Source organism: Oncorhynchus mykiss, chromosome 3 (assembly GCF_057628025.1).
Source record: "Oncorhynchus mykiss isolate SJ-2025 chromosome 3, ASM5762802v1, whole genome shotgun sequence".
Lineage (NCBI taxonomy): Eukaryota > Metazoa > Chordata > Actinopteri > Salmoniformes > Salmonidae > Oncorhynchus > Oncorhynchus mykiss.
Window position 1 is genome coordinate 73,460,507 of NC_143024.1, and position 18,018 is coordinate 73,478,524.

General features: G+C 43.9%; 1 protein-coding gene across 3 annotated transcripts in view; it reads left to right on the forward strand.

Annotated features, from left to right (window-relative positions):
* LOC110504376 (protein ITPRID2) overlaps nucleotides 1-17,749 on the forward strand; it is a 57,183-nt gene extending 39,434 nt beyond the window's left edge. For all 3 annotated transcript variants that reach the window (XM_036974825.2, XM_036974826.2, XM_036974827.2), the window contains 8 exons: nucleotides 689-2,871; nucleotides 3,101-3,163; nucleotides 3,864-3,994; nucleotides 4,604-4,748; nucleotides 5,115-5,171; nucleotides 8,514-9,011; nucleotides 13,152-13,285; nucleotides 13,591-17,749. In XM_036974825.2, coding sequence (XP_036830720.1) covers nucleotides 689-2,871; nucleotides 3,101-3,163; nucleotides 3,864-3,994; nucleotides 4,604-4,748; nucleotides 5,115-5,171; nucleotides 8,514-9,011; nucleotides 13,152-13,268 — 3,194 coding nt within the window. In that variant the 3' untranslated portion in view covers nucleotides 13,269-13,285; nucleotides 13,591-17,749. The remainder of the gene's footprint in view (nucleotides 1-688; nucleotides 2,872-3,100; nucleotides 3,164-3,863; nucleotides 3,995-4,603; nucleotides 4,749-5,114; nucleotides 5,172-8,513; nucleotides 9,012-13,151; nucleotides 13,286-13,590) is intronic.
* The last annotated feature ends 269 nt before the right edge of the window (nucleotides 17,750-18,018 follow it).

An 18,018-nucleotide genomic window follows, 5' to 3' on the forward strand; every position in this document is an offset into this window, starting at 1 on the left:
CACAGCACAACCCAAGGGGGGGGGGGGGCGCCAACCCAGACAGAGAGACCACGTCAGTGACTCAACCCACTCAAGTGACCCACCCCTCCTAGGGACGGCATGGAAGAGCACCAGTAAGCCAGTTACTGACCACAATCAATTGAATGAATAATAACAGGTGTTGATTATTTGGCCTTGGCGAGAGCACAACGAATGGAAGGAAACAGCGCTGCAGGAAGGGGTGCTGGAAGTGCTGCAGATTAATTGAAATACATTTGCCAAATTATATAATTATTCTTATCTCTATAAATAAATTACATAAATGAAAGTACTACACCAGCATAATTTATCCACAGAGGATCAATAGCTTATTCATAAAAAATATCTGTAGATTGTGTTTTGTCACATTTATGAGCGCATAGGCCTAGTTAGTCTACAGTCGGGAGTCCTGCAATTGGGCAACCTGCACGGTAGCAGAGAGAACAGTCTATGACTAAGGTGGCTGAAGTCTTTGGCAATTTTTAGGGCCTTCCTCTGACACTGCCTGGTAGAGATTGCAGGAAGCTTGGCCCCATTGACGTACTGGGCCATACGCACCAGCCCTGCCACTTCCGATGAGCGTCGGAGCCGGTGTAGTGCGATTCAATCTTAGTCCTGTATTCACTCTCTGCCTGTTTGATCTCTCCCTCCCTCCCTATCTCCATTACAGAACAACAACTGAGAACAACCAACCAGCAGTCAGACAGTAGTGGTTTTGCAGAGGGCCCCTCTACTGATGGCTCAGCTAACAATTTCAAGATACAGGAGAGCGCTGACAGCTGTGACTGTGAGACAATGCTGATGTCCTACGCTGGGGAGGTGACCACTCCTCTAGCCCTTGAACACCCTGCCTTTGAGAGGCTGCAGTTAAAGGAGGAACAGGAGGAGGAGGATGTGCAGATACCCTCTGTCCTACAGAAACGCCTTGAGGAGGACGGGAGTGGGAGCAAGAGCCCTATTGGGGAGGAAGAGCAGCGGCAGGAGGTGCCACAGTACACCTTCCACCAGTTACCTAAACCAGAAGATAGAGGAGTGGCCCAAGACTCAGAGCAGGACCAGCAGCATAGCACTGCTGAGGAAGCTGCTTCTTATCCTGCCTCTGAGACTCCTCAGTCAAGTCCTGAGACTTGCCATACTGTTGAGGCTGATCCTGACATGGCTACAGTGCCTGGTCCTACAGAAGACCATGGCTCCATCCTGACCCCTGACTGCAGCTCCTCTGGTGCCCCAGCCAGGGAGGGTGTGACTGACAGGGTGGAGATGGATGCCAGGCTCTCCAGCCCTAGACCCAGCTGCCCCATCTTCAGTGCCTCACCCAGGGTCCACGGGGCCCTCTACAGGGCCCAGCAGAGGGCCTTGTCCCCAGGCCTCCAGGGCCCCTGCATGGAGGGGAAGGTGAGGGATCTGTTCAGGAGAAGAGTCCCCCTGACGAGGTCCCGATCCCTGCCTACCTCCCTCCTCAGCCCCTCCTGTGCGGTCTCTTCTGTCAGGATCCAGTTTGGCCAGGGGACAGTCAGGCACTGCACTCGGACGGTCTTTTCCTACCGATACACCCCAGAAGTGAAGGAGGAGGAGGTGCAGGTGGAGGAGGAGGTGCAGGTGGAGGAGGAGGTGCAGGTGGAGGAGGAGGAGGTGCAGGTGGAGGAGGAGGAGGTGCAGGTGGAGGAGGAGGTGGAGGAGGAGCAGGTAGAGCTGGAGGTGGGGTCCATTGTGGAAGAAGAGGTTCCGGAGGAGGAGTTTCAGAGAGGCAGCTTTTGCTCCATCTTAATTATCAACAGAGAGGCCGAGCCATCTCATGGCCCCGGGCTACAGAGAGATGGGGAGCTGAGAAAGCTTCAAGGCAGAGTCCCCCCTTCCCCCCTCGCCATCCCCCGCCACCTGACCCTCTCAACCATCTCACTGCACAGCCACAGCCCCCCTCCTGAGTGGGGAGAGAGACCTCTGGTGGAGCACCACCGTGCCTGGAGCACCTGTAGCGTACCTAACCTTACCCAACGTAACCTGGCACAGCATAACCACCCTAACCTGAACCACTTCAATAACCCTAACCTCACTCAGCACAGCAACCCTAACTTAAACCTCACTCAGCACAGTAACCCTAACTTAAACCTCACTCAGCCTAGTAACCCTAACTTAAACCTCACCCAGCACAGCAACCCTAACTTAAACCTCACCCAGCACAGCAACCCTAACTTAAATCTCAACCAGCACAGCAACCCAGATTTCAACCTCACCCAGCACAGCAAACCTAACCTGGCGCACTTCAATTACCCTAACCTCACTCAACACAGCAACCCTAACTCTACCCTCACACAACACAACCTAGCCCAACACAATAACCCCAACCTCCCACAGCACACAGCCCCCAATTTACCCCATCATATGGCCCCTAACCATCCTTACCAGAGTCCTCCTTTCACTTACAACATGGGCAGCACCCTTCCACACAACTTCCCGCACAGCACACACTACCCCTTTTCCCCGTACAGCTCCTCATATAATACCCCGCCCCATAGCGACCCTTTCAGTTCACCTTACTATAACTACCATGGTAACCCATATAGTGGGTCTTACAGCTACCTTCATAGCAACAATCATTATACTGCCCATAGCTCTTACTCTAACCCATCACACACACCTTCCAAACTGCCTCCACATCTCTCTACTGCCCCCTATGGAGAACCATACAGTACTCCATTCCCTGGCCACCATCATCTGTTTCCTTACCCCCATGGAGTTGACCCTATGGGGGCAGCCCCTAATTCCCACCTTCCACCAGCCCTGTCTACCACTGAGATGCAGCTCAGACGGGTCCTTCATGACATCAGAGGAAGTGTACAGAACTTGGCTCAGGTGAGACAAAACAACTACATACTACTACTGTAAGTCACTTTGGATAAAAATGTCTGCTAAATGGCAAATATAGTATAGTAGTACATATGTGTACTATAACATTCTGCAAGGCTCTTTGCAGTTTTAAAACCTAACACTAGCCATTCCACCCATAATGCAAGCAGAGACATTTGGACCCTAGTTTATCAGTGACTAAGTATTTGATCTGTGGTTTCTCTGCCCTCAACAGAATTCATCAGAATGCAGAGCAGACGTTTTCAATCGTCAGAGATCTGCCCAGCCACTGTTTGAGGTATTCACTCACCTGACCTGCCACTCTTAAAGAAATTAAATCCATGATTACCAATTCTGTCCTCCAACCTCTCCTGGGGTGTGTCTTGGGGGTTGGGAAATAGGTCAAAGACATCTCTGTGGCCTTTTGTCAATTTGATTTGCTCAACTCCTGCGTCCTCTCTCCTCCGTCCTCTCTTGCCTCTTTTAGAAAAAGGTCAAAGGTAATCAAGGAGAGGCGGCGTGGATGAAAATGCACTTGTATGAAATGACTCTCGTTCTTCATTCGCACTTCATCAGGCAAATGTTTAGTGGGAGTGGATCCCAAAAGAAATGTGTAAAGTGATAAAAACAAATGAAGTTAGTTGTTCAAGACATGTTATAGTTACAATTATATGTAGCATATTGCTTCTAAACCTGTGCATGCTTTTCTCCTCCGACAAACGATAGCTGATTCAAAGGGGGCGTGGCAGATATCAAAACTCTTCCGCGAAGGACTCCGGTAGATTACAAATTACTATCCTTGATGAAAGGTGGCTATCGAAGAGGACAGTCTTCTGTTCGTGTACTAACAAATTGACACTCGTCGACCACTTATCTGTTTCTGGGTCACGGAGGAGAGACTACAGAAGACAGTCTTTTGCCCAAATGAAAATCTCCCTGTGTCTCTGTGACAATAGACAATAAAGTAATCTTCTTCAATGTTCTCCTCCTCCCCTCAGACCTCTCTCCAGAAGGAGCTGCAGGCTAAGAGGAGGAGTCTGAATGTGTTCCGGACACAGATGATGGATCTGGAAGTGTCCCTGATGAAACAACAGGCGTTAGTCTACCAGCACCTCAGTCACGACGAGAGGTAGGCTAGAGGCCCTTGGACACAGATGTTAGCAGAGTCTGTGACAGACAGACATGCATGCATGCAAGTGTCTTAATAGGGCGTTGGGCCACCACGAACCAGAACAGCTTCACTGCTCCTTGGCAAAGATTCTACAAGTGTCTGGGACTATATTGGAGGAATGCGACACCATTCTTCCACAAGAAATTCCAGCATTTGGTGTCTTGTTGTTGATGGTGGAAAACGCTATCTCAGGCGCCGCTCCAGAATCTCCCAGTAGTGTTCAATTGGGTTGTGATCTGGTGATTGAGGCAGTCAGTGCATATGGTTTACATCATTTTCATGCTCATAAAACCATTCAATGACCACTCGTGTCCTGTGGATGGGGGCATTGTCATCCTATACAGGCATAGCCATGGTAGCAAAATTAATGGCCTGTCCAGCATTTTTATACATGACCCTAAGCCTGATGGGATGTTAATTGCTTAATTAACGTGGGAATCACACCTGTGTGGAAGCACTTGCTTTCAATATACTTTGTATCCCTCACTTACTCAAGTTTTTCTATTATTTTGCCAGTTACCTGTACATACATGGTAACAGTGGTCTCTTTCTGTTTGTGATTGCCAGGCAGGAGGCGGAGCAGCTGCAGGGCCTGCGGTCAGCAGTGAGACAGGAGCTGAAGGAACTAGAGCTCCAGCTAGAGGATCGGCTGCTGACCTTGAACGAACAGCTCCGCTCTGCCAGCCACCACAGTCTCTACCGCCACCGCATGGTCGGTACCTGAAACTACACCTGGAAACACACACACATATACACACACACACACACACACACACACACACACACACACACACACACACACACACACAAAGACCGAACCGACTGATACTCTCTCATACTTTCTCTCACTCGTAACTCCTAAACATGTTGGATAAATGGTTTGTCATAACTCTGTTTGCTCATGGCACCTACTGTGGTTCCTCTGGGTTCTTCTCATTTGACAGGACATCAGGCTGCATGTACATCACTACTCTTGTATTTGTTGTTTAGCCACCCATCATATCAATCCGTACCTCTTCTTTAATGTAACATTTGTGTGGTTGATATTTATCTTTCCTTTCTCCTGTATGGTATGAAGAGCGGTCACAGCATGTACAGCCTGTCTAACAGTTCTGCTCTGAGAGCTATGGAGCCGGTGAGTACCTGCAGTGGGTCTGGGCTTTTATTTTCTAGGTTGTTCCTCCTGTAATGGTGTGTGTTCTATTCATATAAATATATTGTTATCGTCAATATGGCTGCACGTCCAACCGTCACAGAACATTCACATAAATAGGAATGTCTGTTCTTGGAATTCTAATTCTACAGTGCATTCGAACCCCTTGACTTTTTCCACATTCTGTTACTTTGCAGCCTTATTCTAAAATTGATTTTTTCTTTAAATTTCCCCTCATCAATCTACACACAATACCCCATAATGACAAAGCAAAAACAGGTTGTTTTTTTAAAAAACAAAATAAAAAACTGAAATATGACATTTACATAAGTATTCAGACCCTTTACTCAGTACTTTGTTGAAGAACCTTTGGCAGCGATTACAGCCTCGAGTCTTCTTGGGTATGACGCTACAAGCTTGGCACACCTGTATTTGGGGCGTTTCTCCCATTCTTCTCTGCAGATCCTCTCAAGCTCTGTCAAGTTGGATGGGGAGCGTCGCTGCACAGCTATTTTCCGGTCTCTCCAGAGATGTTCAATCTAGAGGTTGACCAATTATGATTTTTCAACTCCTATACCGATTATTGGAGGACCAAAAAAAGCCGATACCGATTAATCGGCTGTTTTTTTTGTTTTTTTTAAATTTTATTTACAACAATACAATTACAACAATACTGAATGAACACTTATTTTAACTTTAATATAATACATCAATAAAATCAATTTAGCCTCAAATAATTAATGAAACATGTTCAATTTGGTTTAAATAATGCAAAAACAAAGTGTTGGAGAAGAAAGTAAAAGTGCAATATGTGCCATGTAAGAAAGCTAACGTTTAAGTTCCTATGAAAAATGGTGGTTCCTTTTAACATGATTCTTCAATATTCCCAGGTAAGAAGTTTTAGGTTGTAGTTATTATAGGAATTATAGGACTATTTCTCTCTATACCATTTGTATTTCATTAACCTTTGACTATTAGATGTTCTTATAGGCACTTTAGTATTGCCAGTGTAACAGTATAGCTTCCGTCCCTCTCCTCGCTCCTACCTGGGCTCGAACCAGGAACACAACAACAACAGCCACCCTAGAAGCAGCGTTACCCATGCAGAGCAAGGGAAACAACCAATCCAAGTCTCAGAGCGAGTGACGTTTGAAAGGCTATTAGTGCGTACCCCGCTAACTAGCTAGCCATTTCACATCGATTACACCAGCCTAATCTCGGGAGTTGATAGGCTTGAAATCATAAACAGCTGCTGGCAAACGCTCTAAAGTGCTGTTTGAATGAATGCTTACGAGCCTGCTGCTGCCTACCATCGCTCAGTCAGACTGCTCTATCAAATCATAGACTTAATTATAACATGATAAAACACAGAAATACGAGCCTTAGGTCATTAATATGGCCGAATCCGGAAACTATAATCTCGAAAACAAGACGATTATTCTTTCAGTGAAATACGGAACCGTTCCATGTTTTATCTAACGGGTGGCATCCATAAGTCTAAATATTCCTGTTACATTGCACAACCTTCAATGTTATGTCATAATTACGTAAAATTCTGGCAAATTAGGTGGCCCAAACTGTTGCATATACACTGACTCTGCGTGCAATGAACACAAGAGACGTGACACAATTTCACCTGGTTAATATTGCCTGCTAACCTGGATTTCTTTTAGCTAAATATGCATGTTTAAAAATATATACTTCTGTGTATTGATTTTAAGAAAGGCATTGATGTTTATGGTTAGGTACACGTTGGAGCAACGATAGGCACCGCATCGATTATATGCTCCGCAGGACACGCTAGATAAACTAGCAATATCATCAACCATGTGTAGTTAACTAGTGATTTATGATTGATTGATTAATTGTTTTTCATAAGATAAGTTTAATGCTAGCTATCAACTTACCTTGGCTTACTGCGTTTGCATAACAGGCAGTCTCCTCGTGGAGTGCAATGTAATCAGGTGGTTAGAGCGTTGGACTAGTTAACTGTAAGGTTGCAAGATTGAATCCCCCGAGCTGACAAGGTAAAAATCTGTCGTTCTGCCCCAGAACAAGGCAGTTAACCCATGATTTCCGATTGTTATGAAAACTTGAAATCGGCCCTAATTAATCGGCCATTCCGATTAATCGGTCGACCTCTAGTTCAATCTGGTTCAAGTCCGGGCTTTGGCAGGGTCACTCAAGGACATCCCAAAACCACTCCTGCGTTGTCTTGGCTGTGTGCTTAGGGTCGTTGTCTTGTTGGAAGGTGAACCTTCGACCCAGTCTGAGGTCCCGAGTGCTCTGGAGCAGGTTTTCATCAAGGATCTCTCTGTACTTTGCTCCGTTCATCTTACCCTGGATCCTGATTAGTCTCCCAGGCCCTGCCACTGAAAAACATCCCGACAGCATGATGCTGCCACCACCATGCTTCACTGTAGGGATGGTGCCAGGTTTCCTCCAGATGTGATGCTTGGCATTCAGGCCAAAGAGTTCAATCTTGGTTTCATCAGACCAGAGAATCTTGTTTCTCATGGTCTGAGAGTCCTATAGGGGCCTTTTGGGAAAACTCCAAGCGGGCTGTCATGTGCCTTTTACTGAGGAGTGGCTTCCGTCTGGCCACTCTACCACTGAGGCCTAATTGATGGAGTGCTGCAGAGATGGTTGCCCTTATGGAAGGTTCTCCCATCTCCACAAATGGAACTCTGGAGCTCTGTCAGAGTGACCATCAGGTTCTTGGTCACCTCCCTGACCTAAGCCCTTCTACCCCAATTGCTCAGTTTAGCCATGCGGTCAGTCTTGGTCTTGGTAGTTTCAAACTTCTTCCATTTAAGAATGATGGAGGCCACTGTTCTTGGGGACCTTCAATGCCGCAGAAATGTTTAGGTACCTTTCCCCAGATCTGTGCCTCAATACAATCCTGTCTCGGAGCTCTACGGACAATTCCTTTGACCTCATGTCTTGGTTTTTGACATTCACTGTCAACTGTGAGCCCTTATATAGACAGGTGCGTGCCTTTCCAAATCATATCCAATAAATTGAATTTACCACAGGTAAACAGGATGCACCTGAGCTCAATTTTGAGTCTCATAGCAAAGGGTCTGAATACTTATTTTTAATACATTTGCAAAAATGTAAAAATAACTGTTTTGGCTTTGTCATTGTGGGGTATTGTGTGTAGATTGTTGAGGATTTTTTGTTATTTAATCCATTTTAGAATAGGGCTGTAACAAAATGAAAAATAAAGGGAAAGGGTCTGAATACTTTCCGAATGCATCGTTAGGTTTTACTTGTCGCAATTCACTGTGTCATGCTTGTGGTTTGTGTGGTTTCTCCCTCCAGATGTTGAACCTGCTGATGGAACCGCTGTACCTGCAGACAGAGCTGGGCTACGAGGGTGGGGCAGAGAGCAGACCAAGCATGGCACCCACGCCGCGCTCAGGCCGCTCCTCCAGGTCAGCCAGTCCAATGAGGTCCACCGGATGTCACCCAGACCCCTCCCACACCTCAGAGCTGCCCCTCCCTGGTCCCCAGAAGACAGAGGTGTATCGAACCTCCATCTCCCTCACCCCAGCCCCCCCTCCACGGCCTGGTGCCTCCACAGGGTTCTCCCAGGGCCAGATCAGTCCTCTAGAGGCCCAGGACCATGCCATAGACAAGGCACTGACAGGAGAGCAACATCCAGAGGATCGAGCGCAAGGAGAGGAAGAGGGCAGAGGAGGAAGAGGGGCAGCTGTAGACCCTCACCTGCTAGAGGAGAGGGGTAGGGAGGGAGGAAGAGGAGGAAGATTAGTTGTAGGAAGGGCAAACAACCCCCAGCTACAGCAGCTCATCAAGGAGGTAAGTGAGCTCAGTGTGTTCTAGGATTCTATTTTAGAATAAAGGTCAACATTGAGATTCTATTCTATTTTAGAATACGGGACAACATTAAGATTTGTCCTTCACTGAACTATGAGTGCTCAAATTGGACCCTGCCCAGTGCCTGCCAGTATTTGTGTTTGAGGTGCAATAACAATGCCAATATCGCCCAGGACATGTTTTATTATGTCCTTGGCTGACGGGACAAGGTTACTACATCCTTATTGAAAGACGATTCCGCTCATGAAAAATCATTCACTGAGCTGATTTAAGCGCTTGGGAGGGGGCACATGGACCACATTTTGAAGCTTCAAAAGGAAATTGGAATTCCACAGGAACCTATAACTTAGGACTACTTCTTAGTCAGTGGTCTGATGCCCGTGTTTGGCAGGGCTTTAAAGATGGAATCTGCAGTAAGGAGAAACGACACCACTGGCCTCCCAACCGCCATTGTTATTGTTTTTTTTTGCCGGGCTGAGGAGCGTCGTGCAGCATGGTAAAACAAATTCTGTACATATTTTGCTCTTTTATTGTGTGAAAATTCATGTCCGAGGGGAAAAAACAGTGTTCGTTGTTTGCAGTAACTTGTTGTTGTAATGTTGCAAATGAAAATAGCAGTTTCACCATTAAGGATTCCAGCTTTAGTTATTTTGAGGGATAAGAGATGTGTGTTTTGTGTTTCAAAAATCTCAGTTTAAAATCAACTATTTATGAAGCCCTTATTACACCAACAGAACAGGGTGTACTGCCAATCCTGGGCTGTGTTCATTAGAGCACTCTGTTATGCAACGAAAAACAAGCATTTCTTATTGGTCAAGTTCTGATACTGAGGCACCTCCTTGTTTCTCTGCATTTTCTTCTGTTTGAGTGTAGTCAATTAGTTATTCTGTCCCTTCCTATCAAAGAGACGATTGATTGATTAATTTTTATTTTATGTATTTTTTTATTTCACCTTTATTTAACCAGGTAGGCAAGTTGAGAACAAGTTCTCATTTACAATTGCGACCTGGCCAAGATAAAGCAAAGCAGTTCGACACATACAACGACACAGAGTTACACATGGAGTAAAACAAACATACAGTCAATAATACAGTAGAAACAAGTCTATATACGATGTGAGCAAATGAGGTGAGATAAGGGAGGTAAAGGCAAAAAAAGGCCATGGTGGCGAAGTAAATACAATATAGTAAATACAATATAGCAAGTAAAACACTGGAATGGTAGATTTGCAGTGGAAGAATGTGCGAAGTAGAATGGGGTGCAAAGGAGCAAAATAAATAAATCAAATCAAATACAGTAGGGAAATAGGTAGTTGTTTGGGCTAAATTATAGGTGGGCTATGTACAGGTGCAGTAATCTGTGAGCTGCTCTGACAGCTGGTGCTTAAAGCTAGTGTGGGAGATAAGTGTTTCCAGTTTCAGAGATTTTTGTAGTTCGTTCCAGTCATTGGCAGCAGAGAACTGGAAGGAGAGGCAGCCAAAGAAAGAATTGGTTTTGGGGGTGACCAGAGAGCTATACCTGCTGGAGCGCGTGCTACAGGTGGGTGATGCTTTGGTGACCAGCGAGCTGAGATAAGGGTGGGACTTTACCTAGCAGGGTCTTGTAGATGACATGGAGCCAGTGGGTTTGGCGACGAGTATGAAGCGAGGGCCAGCCAACGAGAGCGTACAGGTCGCAATGGTTGGTAGTATATGGGGCTTTGTTGACAAAACGGATGTCACTGTGATAGACTGCATCCAATTTGTTGAGTAGGGTATTGGAGGCTATTTTGTAAATGACATCGCCAAAGTTGAGGATTGGTAGGATGGTCAGTTTTACAAGGCTATGTTTGGCAGCATGAGTGAAGGATGCTTTGTTGCGAAATAGGAAGCCAATTCTAGATTTAACTTTGGATTGGAGATGTTTGATGTGGGTCTGGAAGGAGAGTTTACAGTCTAACCAGACACCTAGGTATTTGTAGTTGTCCACGTATTCTAAGTCAGAGCCGTCCAGAGTAGTGATGTTGGACAGGCGGGCAGGTGCAGGCAGCAATTGGTTGAAGAGCATGCATTTAGTTTTACTTGTATTTAAGAGCAATTGGAGGCCACGGAAGGAGAGTTGTATGGCATTGAAGCTTGCCTGGAGGGTTGTTAACACAGTGTCCAAAGAAGGGCCAGAAGTATACAGAATGGTGTCGTCTGCGTAGAGTTGGATCAGAGACTCACCAGCAGCAAGAGCGACATCATTGATGTATACAGAGAAGAGAGTCGGTCCAAGAATTGAACCCCATAGAGACTGCCAGAGGTCCGGACAGCAGATTTGACACACTGAACTCTATCAGAGAAGTAGTTGGTGAACCAGGCGAGGCAATCATTTGAGAAACCAAGGCTGTCGACTCTGCCGAGTCTGCCGATGAGGATGTGGTGATTGACAGAGTCGAAAGCCTTAGCCAGATCAATGAAAATGGCTGCACAGCAATGTTTCTTATCGATGGTGGTTAAGATATCGTTTAGGACCTTGAGCGTGGCTGAGGTGCACCCATGACCAGCAAACCAGATTGCATAGCAGAGAGGGTATGGTGAGGTTCTAAATGGTCGGTAATCTGTTTGTTGACTTGGTTTTCGAAAACCTTAGAAAGGCAGGGTAGGATAGATATAGGTCTGTAGCAGTTTGGGTCAAGAGTGTCCCCCCATTTGAAGAGGGGGATGACCGCAGCTGCTTTCCAATCTTTGGGAATCTCAGACGACACGAAAGAGAGGTTGAACAGGGGTGGCAACAATTTCGGCAGATAATTTTAGAAAGAAAGGGTCCAGATTGTCTAGCCCGGCTGATTTGTAGGGGTCCAGATTTTGCAGCTCTTTCAGAACATCAGCTGACTGGATTTGGCAGAAGGAGAAATGGGGAAGGCTTGGGCGAGTTGCTGTGGGGGGTGCAGTGCTGTTGACCAGGGTAGGGGTAGCCAGGTGGAAAGCAATAGAAAAAAAGCAGTAGAAAAGGTGGATAGCTGTAGAAAAATTATTATTGAAATTCTCAATTTATAGTGGATTTATCAGTGGTGACAGTGTTTCCCATCTTCAGTGCAGTGGGCAGCTGGGAGGAGGTGTTCTTATTCTCCATGGACTTTACAGTGTCCCAGAACTTTTTTGAGTTAGTGTTGCATGAAGCAAATTTCTGCTTGAAAAAGCTAGCCTTGGCTTTTCTAACTGCCTGTGTATAATGGTTTCTAGCTTCCCTGAAAAGCTGCATGTCACGGGGTCTGTTCGATGCTAATGCAGAACGCCATAGGATGTTTTTGTGTTGGTTAAGGGCAGTCAGGTCTGGGGAGAACCAAGGGCTATATCTGTTCCTGGTTCTAAATTTCTTGAATGGGGCATGCTTATTTAAGATGGTTAGGAAGGCATTTAAAAACCAGGCATCCTCTACTGACGGGATGAGATCAATATCCTTCCAGGATACCCCGGCCAGGTCGATTAGAAAGGCCTGCTCGCTGAAGTGTTTTAGGGAGCGTTTGACAGTGATGAGTGGAGGTCGTTTGACCGCTGACCCATTACGGATGCAGGCAATGAGGCAGTGATCGCTGAGATCTTGGTTGGAGACAGCAGATGTGTATTTAGAGGGCAAGTTGGTTAGGATATCTATGAGGGTGCCTGTGTTTACGGCTTTGCGGAGGTACCTGGTAGGTTCATTGATCATTTGTGTGAGATTGAGGGCATCAAGCTTAGATTGTAGGATGGCTGGGGTGTTAAGCATGTTCCAGTTTAGGTTGCCTAGCAGCACGAGCTCTGATGATAGATGGGGGGCAATCAGTTCACATATGGTGTCCAGAGCACAGCTGGGGGCAGAGGGTAGTCTATAGCAGGCAGCAACGGTGAGAAACTTGTTTTTAGAGAGGTGGATTTTTAAAAGCAGAAGTTCAAATTGTTTGGGTACAGACCTGGATAGTAGGACAGAACTCTGCAGGCTATCTTTGCAGTAGATTGCAACACCGCCCCCTTTGGCAGTTCTATCTTGTTTGAAAATGTTGTAGTTGGGGATGAAAATTTCAGAATTTTTGGTGGTCTTCCTAAGCCAGGATTCAGACATAGCTAGAACATCCAATCTAATTGATTAGTCTCACTGTGTAACTTCTGTCCTCTACCTCAGATCAAAGAGAGCCTTGCTGATGAGATCCGACAGGAGATAGCCAGTGAGCTCCTGGCGGCCGTATCTCCACGACGATCACCTGTGTTGGCCAGAGAATACCCCCTGTTAGACTGTTGACAGGTCCTACATCTGAGGTGAGTGTCTCTCATTCTTTGGGAAGAGACGCTATCTGTTCATACTGAAAGTAATCTCTATTTCTTCACTAAGCCATAAAGATCCTTTCATGTTATCTACACCCTGCCATAACCAGAATCCCTGTAGCAATCCACCATACCTGATCCAGTGGAGCTCAGCTCAGCTCATTTCATACACTTGTACAAATTGGTTCTTCGAGCCATATAGACCTGTTGCGATTCAGCTATCCGCTGGCACATCTATAGCTTTCGGCTAGCACCTCTATTTCTCAATGTGTAAAGAGTGTTGTTGTTTTCTCCTGCAGTTGAAGATAACCACTGGTAAAGTCTACCCATTCTACTCAACCTGAACACTGGTGAAGCCATACACTGAACAGCCCAACAACCTTTTTACCACTGTTTCTACTATTTCCAGAGAGTCTGATGATGGCAGATACCTTAACACTGTGTTTTCAACCATATAGGTAGAGTTTTTTTTTATTTCAATGGTTTCTTCTCCTCAGTAGTCTGCTGACTGACAGATACTCTGGGGCCTCATTTATAACCGTTGCGTAAATTTCACACTAAATATCTGAATATCTGCATGTGCCATTTCTGAAAAGACTGCATACATACAAAAATAGAGTTTTATAAACTTGGCATACATATGTTTACTGTTATAAATCACACCCGTCCTGAAACTGTGAGTGAAAGAGCATCAGTACTCTGTCTGAAAAACGCCCATCTACCTTTTATGGTGACAAAAACGCCCTTATTCGCTGTATACTTTCGAAGTGTTTGAGCAGTTTTCTAAAGGAAATAGCAATAGCGAACTTGATCAAATGTCTTTGGAGGTGATTGCAGAATGTTAAACTTTTGCAATGACATTTGCTGTAGGCCTAGGCTATCTGATAGACAAAAAGTTAATGAAAGACGACAACTATTGCAAATTGCTGTTGAGCTGTAAGCAGACCGTTTTAATTTAATTGGGCCTAATGTTTTGCAATGACTTTTTCTCTGAACGATGCTACACTGCCCTCGAATTCTGAAACATTCTCTACTTACAGTGGTAGACATGCACACTACAATGCACCTGTTCACCTGGTAAATTTTAATTTAGTTATAAACCCGCTTCCTTTCTGATGCGTAGAGCAAAATACTTGAAATAATAGCTTATCTAATAGACTTAATTAAATGAGAGATGCGCATGGTCATTTTTTGTAGGCTATGGTTACTTCAGAAATATGGACCAATAATGTCCAGAAAAGGTGAAGAATTTATTCTGCAATAGTTATGAAAATATATATTATGTGTATAAATGCAATATTGTCTACTCAAAAAATGTTAAATTACAGTATTCAGATGTGGGCTACAGAAGTAACCTGCAACCCGTCTGTTCCACCGTTAATACTACTGCGCTCTGGATCGGATGGCATAGAGCAAAATACTTGAAATAGCTTATCTATTTACTACTGTGAAGTGGGTCCAATTAAAGCAGATATGAGATGAATGCTATTCCTGTTGTTGCCCGATATAGGCTACCTCGTGAGTATGACACCATCACAGAAAAGGTGAGGAATTGATTATGCAATGATCATGGAAATAAATAATACATAGTAGCCAGGGATATAGATAGATGATTGTCTAATTATTTTAAAATGCAAAGATAAACTAAATATATTTTCTCTTTACTCACTAACGGAAAATGATTGCATCTTGTTATTAACCTGTTTATTGTTATTCATAAGCGTGTCCATATCCTCCATTTGCACAAAATATAAATGTACTTGCCTGCTTGCAATACAATATTTCAACCACTAGAATCTGCATAAGCATTGTCTAAAGTCTGCGAGAAGGTGAGCACGTTTTTACATCAAGTTCAGTTTTTATAAATGCCAACTTTTGTGTGAAAATTGGCACACACATTTTTTGAGATTTATTTTGTACCTGCCAAAGGTTTATAAATGAGTTCCCTTGTATCTTAAGACGTGTATGCTGTGTGCCTTGGAGACACTAATGCTGCTGTGTACTTGCTGTTATAGTGAACTGTCTTGTTCTCTGTCTTAACCGTCCTATTTCAAACACTCAGAATAACTACTGCATTACTCATGTGTTGTCGACAGGGGTGTAATTGGAGGTGAACTAGAGTTCGCAAAGTAAAATAATTTTGACATGTACAAAATGTGTTTAAGTTAACTGCCCAGTGTTTCCAGATTTCAGTGAAACATGACCTATAATTACTGACAATATGAGCTAAATAGTTGTCCTTCTATTTTTTTTATTAAGTGTGTTAAAAAGCAGTTTTTCTGTGTTGGAATGTTATGGGTGTACCCCAACAAAAGAATGGTGTGGGCATATACCCGGTCATTAAAAATATTAATGCTAGTAGACCGCTGATTGGCTATCTCCTCCTCCTCATGGAGATGACATCATGTTCTATGAGGAAATGGCAAGCATTTTTGTGTTTTATTTTTTTCAATTAATGCTGGCAACATATAAGCATAGGAAGAGTCAACAATTTGGGGGGGATATGAGTTAACAGAATATAAACTTTTAAAAGTTATATTTTCACTCGGTCGTTACTTTACGGTAAATTCTAAGATCAGTAAGTTCCCAGAGTGACTTTTCTCCAATTCCGTCTCTGGTTGTTGGTGACATTTGTTATTATGTTATGATATGATCCTGACGTTGTGTATGGGTTGTATTTAAGCACATAGATGTGGATCAGGGTGCATCTCTTGTCCTAAAGGTGAAAAATAGAGTTAGAAGATGATTATGGTTGTATGGGAATTTAGTGTCAGCTGTAAATTACCATGCCCTCTTCTTCTAATGCCATCTCTATGAGGAACTAATCAGACCTGGTTTCAAATACTATTTGAAGTCTTTTAAATACTTTGATTGTTTTGCTCAGCTTGCCTGTAGTGCCAGATGGGCAGGGTTTACCGTTTTGGGAATATTCTAATGGCTCATTAAGCCAGGCAAGGTCAGATAAAGTATTTGAACCCAGGTCTGGAACTAACTATGCAATACATTTCACTGTCTCTGAACTTGAAAATATCATTAGTAAAAAGACTATATCGATCTCTATCAGACAAGATACTGTTAATTCTGCTGTGTTTCTACTCTCCAGTTCAGGCCACCTGTCTGTCTCTATTACCCCTTTAAAGAAAATATCTCAGGACAAATACATTTAGTGGTTTTTAACGTCTATTTAAGATAAGAAATACAGGTATGAATTTTTGTTTGTTTTTAATGTGAGACACTAACAAAAACACGCATCTGGGTCGTATTCATTAGGCACCAAACAGAGGAAAATTGATTGGATCGTGCAGGGACTAAATTTGATTTGATTTGGACTTACTTTCTGTAGAATCTTTAAAAATAACGTTTTCAATTGTTACCCTAATGAACACAACCCAGGACAAAGGTGTAAAATGAGTATAATGCATACATTTAAGTGGTGCTTTTTAAAAGCAGTAGTTGATGCAACCCAATTAAACTTGTTGTTTCCGGTTTGGACAAATTATGTACATAATGTTTGTTAAAATTAAATATTGGTGCACCTAAAACATTGAAGGAATGCAAAAGGGACTAATTTGGTGGAATGACCCACTTACTACATAGCTGTAGATGATCTGTACTTATCTGTAGCTTACTTGTACTTACTAATGGTCAAGCACAGACGAACATGCAGCTTATAACTTCTCTTTTCCCCTATATGCTGAACTGTGCATCACCCCTGAGGTGGCACCCAGTCGCTTGTCCGGCCCGCTCCACACCTCCAGCCCCTGCCTCTAATTCTCTGGCATTTCCTCCAGAGGTATCAGGTGTTCCTAGGTCGTACGTGTTTAGAGGCACAGAATGATCCCTGAGCATAAATGGGCACCATTGACGGCAAGGCGAAAACACACTGGGTTGCGTCTCAAATGGCCTCCTATTCCCTACATAGTGCACTACTTTTAACCAGGGTCTAAAGTAGTGCAGTAGGGAATAAAGTGCCATTTGAGACGCAGAACTGCCCCAACCATGGGCACTGGGACTGTGGGCCTGTTTGTGTGTCACTCAGTTTGACTTGGTGTGGTGTTAATAACAGGTCTGTGTTGCTGAGGTTATTACTTTTCTCTTAAGCGCTCCTTTATATTGTTTATTATGGTTTCTCTGTGTACAGCACGTTGACACATTGTGAACATTACATCAGCATACTGTGTTTTGTCTTCTCATTCTAGTTTGGATCATCTGCCGTTCCTAGACAGATGCCAGACACAGAGAAATGGGTCATTTATGGTTATTTATGGTTCATCACAGTCCTCATTGAGGACTGCATGTCAGAATGTTGTTGTTTTGCCACTTCACTTAAATTGAAGTTTTGGTCAGTCCTTGCAGACTACTACATCATCCACAAATAAACATGTTATTTATTTGTATGTATTTGAACATTGTGGTTACATTAATGATGAATGAAATCAAATAAATCTTATTCATGAATTATGGGTGTCGGGAGCAGGTCGTTTTTCCAACACACCTATTATAGCGTTGGTATTTCATCAATGCTGTCCAATTCAAGCATATAAGGCTATAATATCGTTTGGATTAATGCAATAACTATTGTATGTGATTTTATAAAAATGTGGGGTAAAGAAAACTGTTTTAACATGGCATCCTCTTGAACTGACCTGTATTTTCCTGCATTCTAGACTAGAGCAATGTGTGGAACGATGTATTAAACATTTGGAGGGTTTGTGGTTTGAAAATGC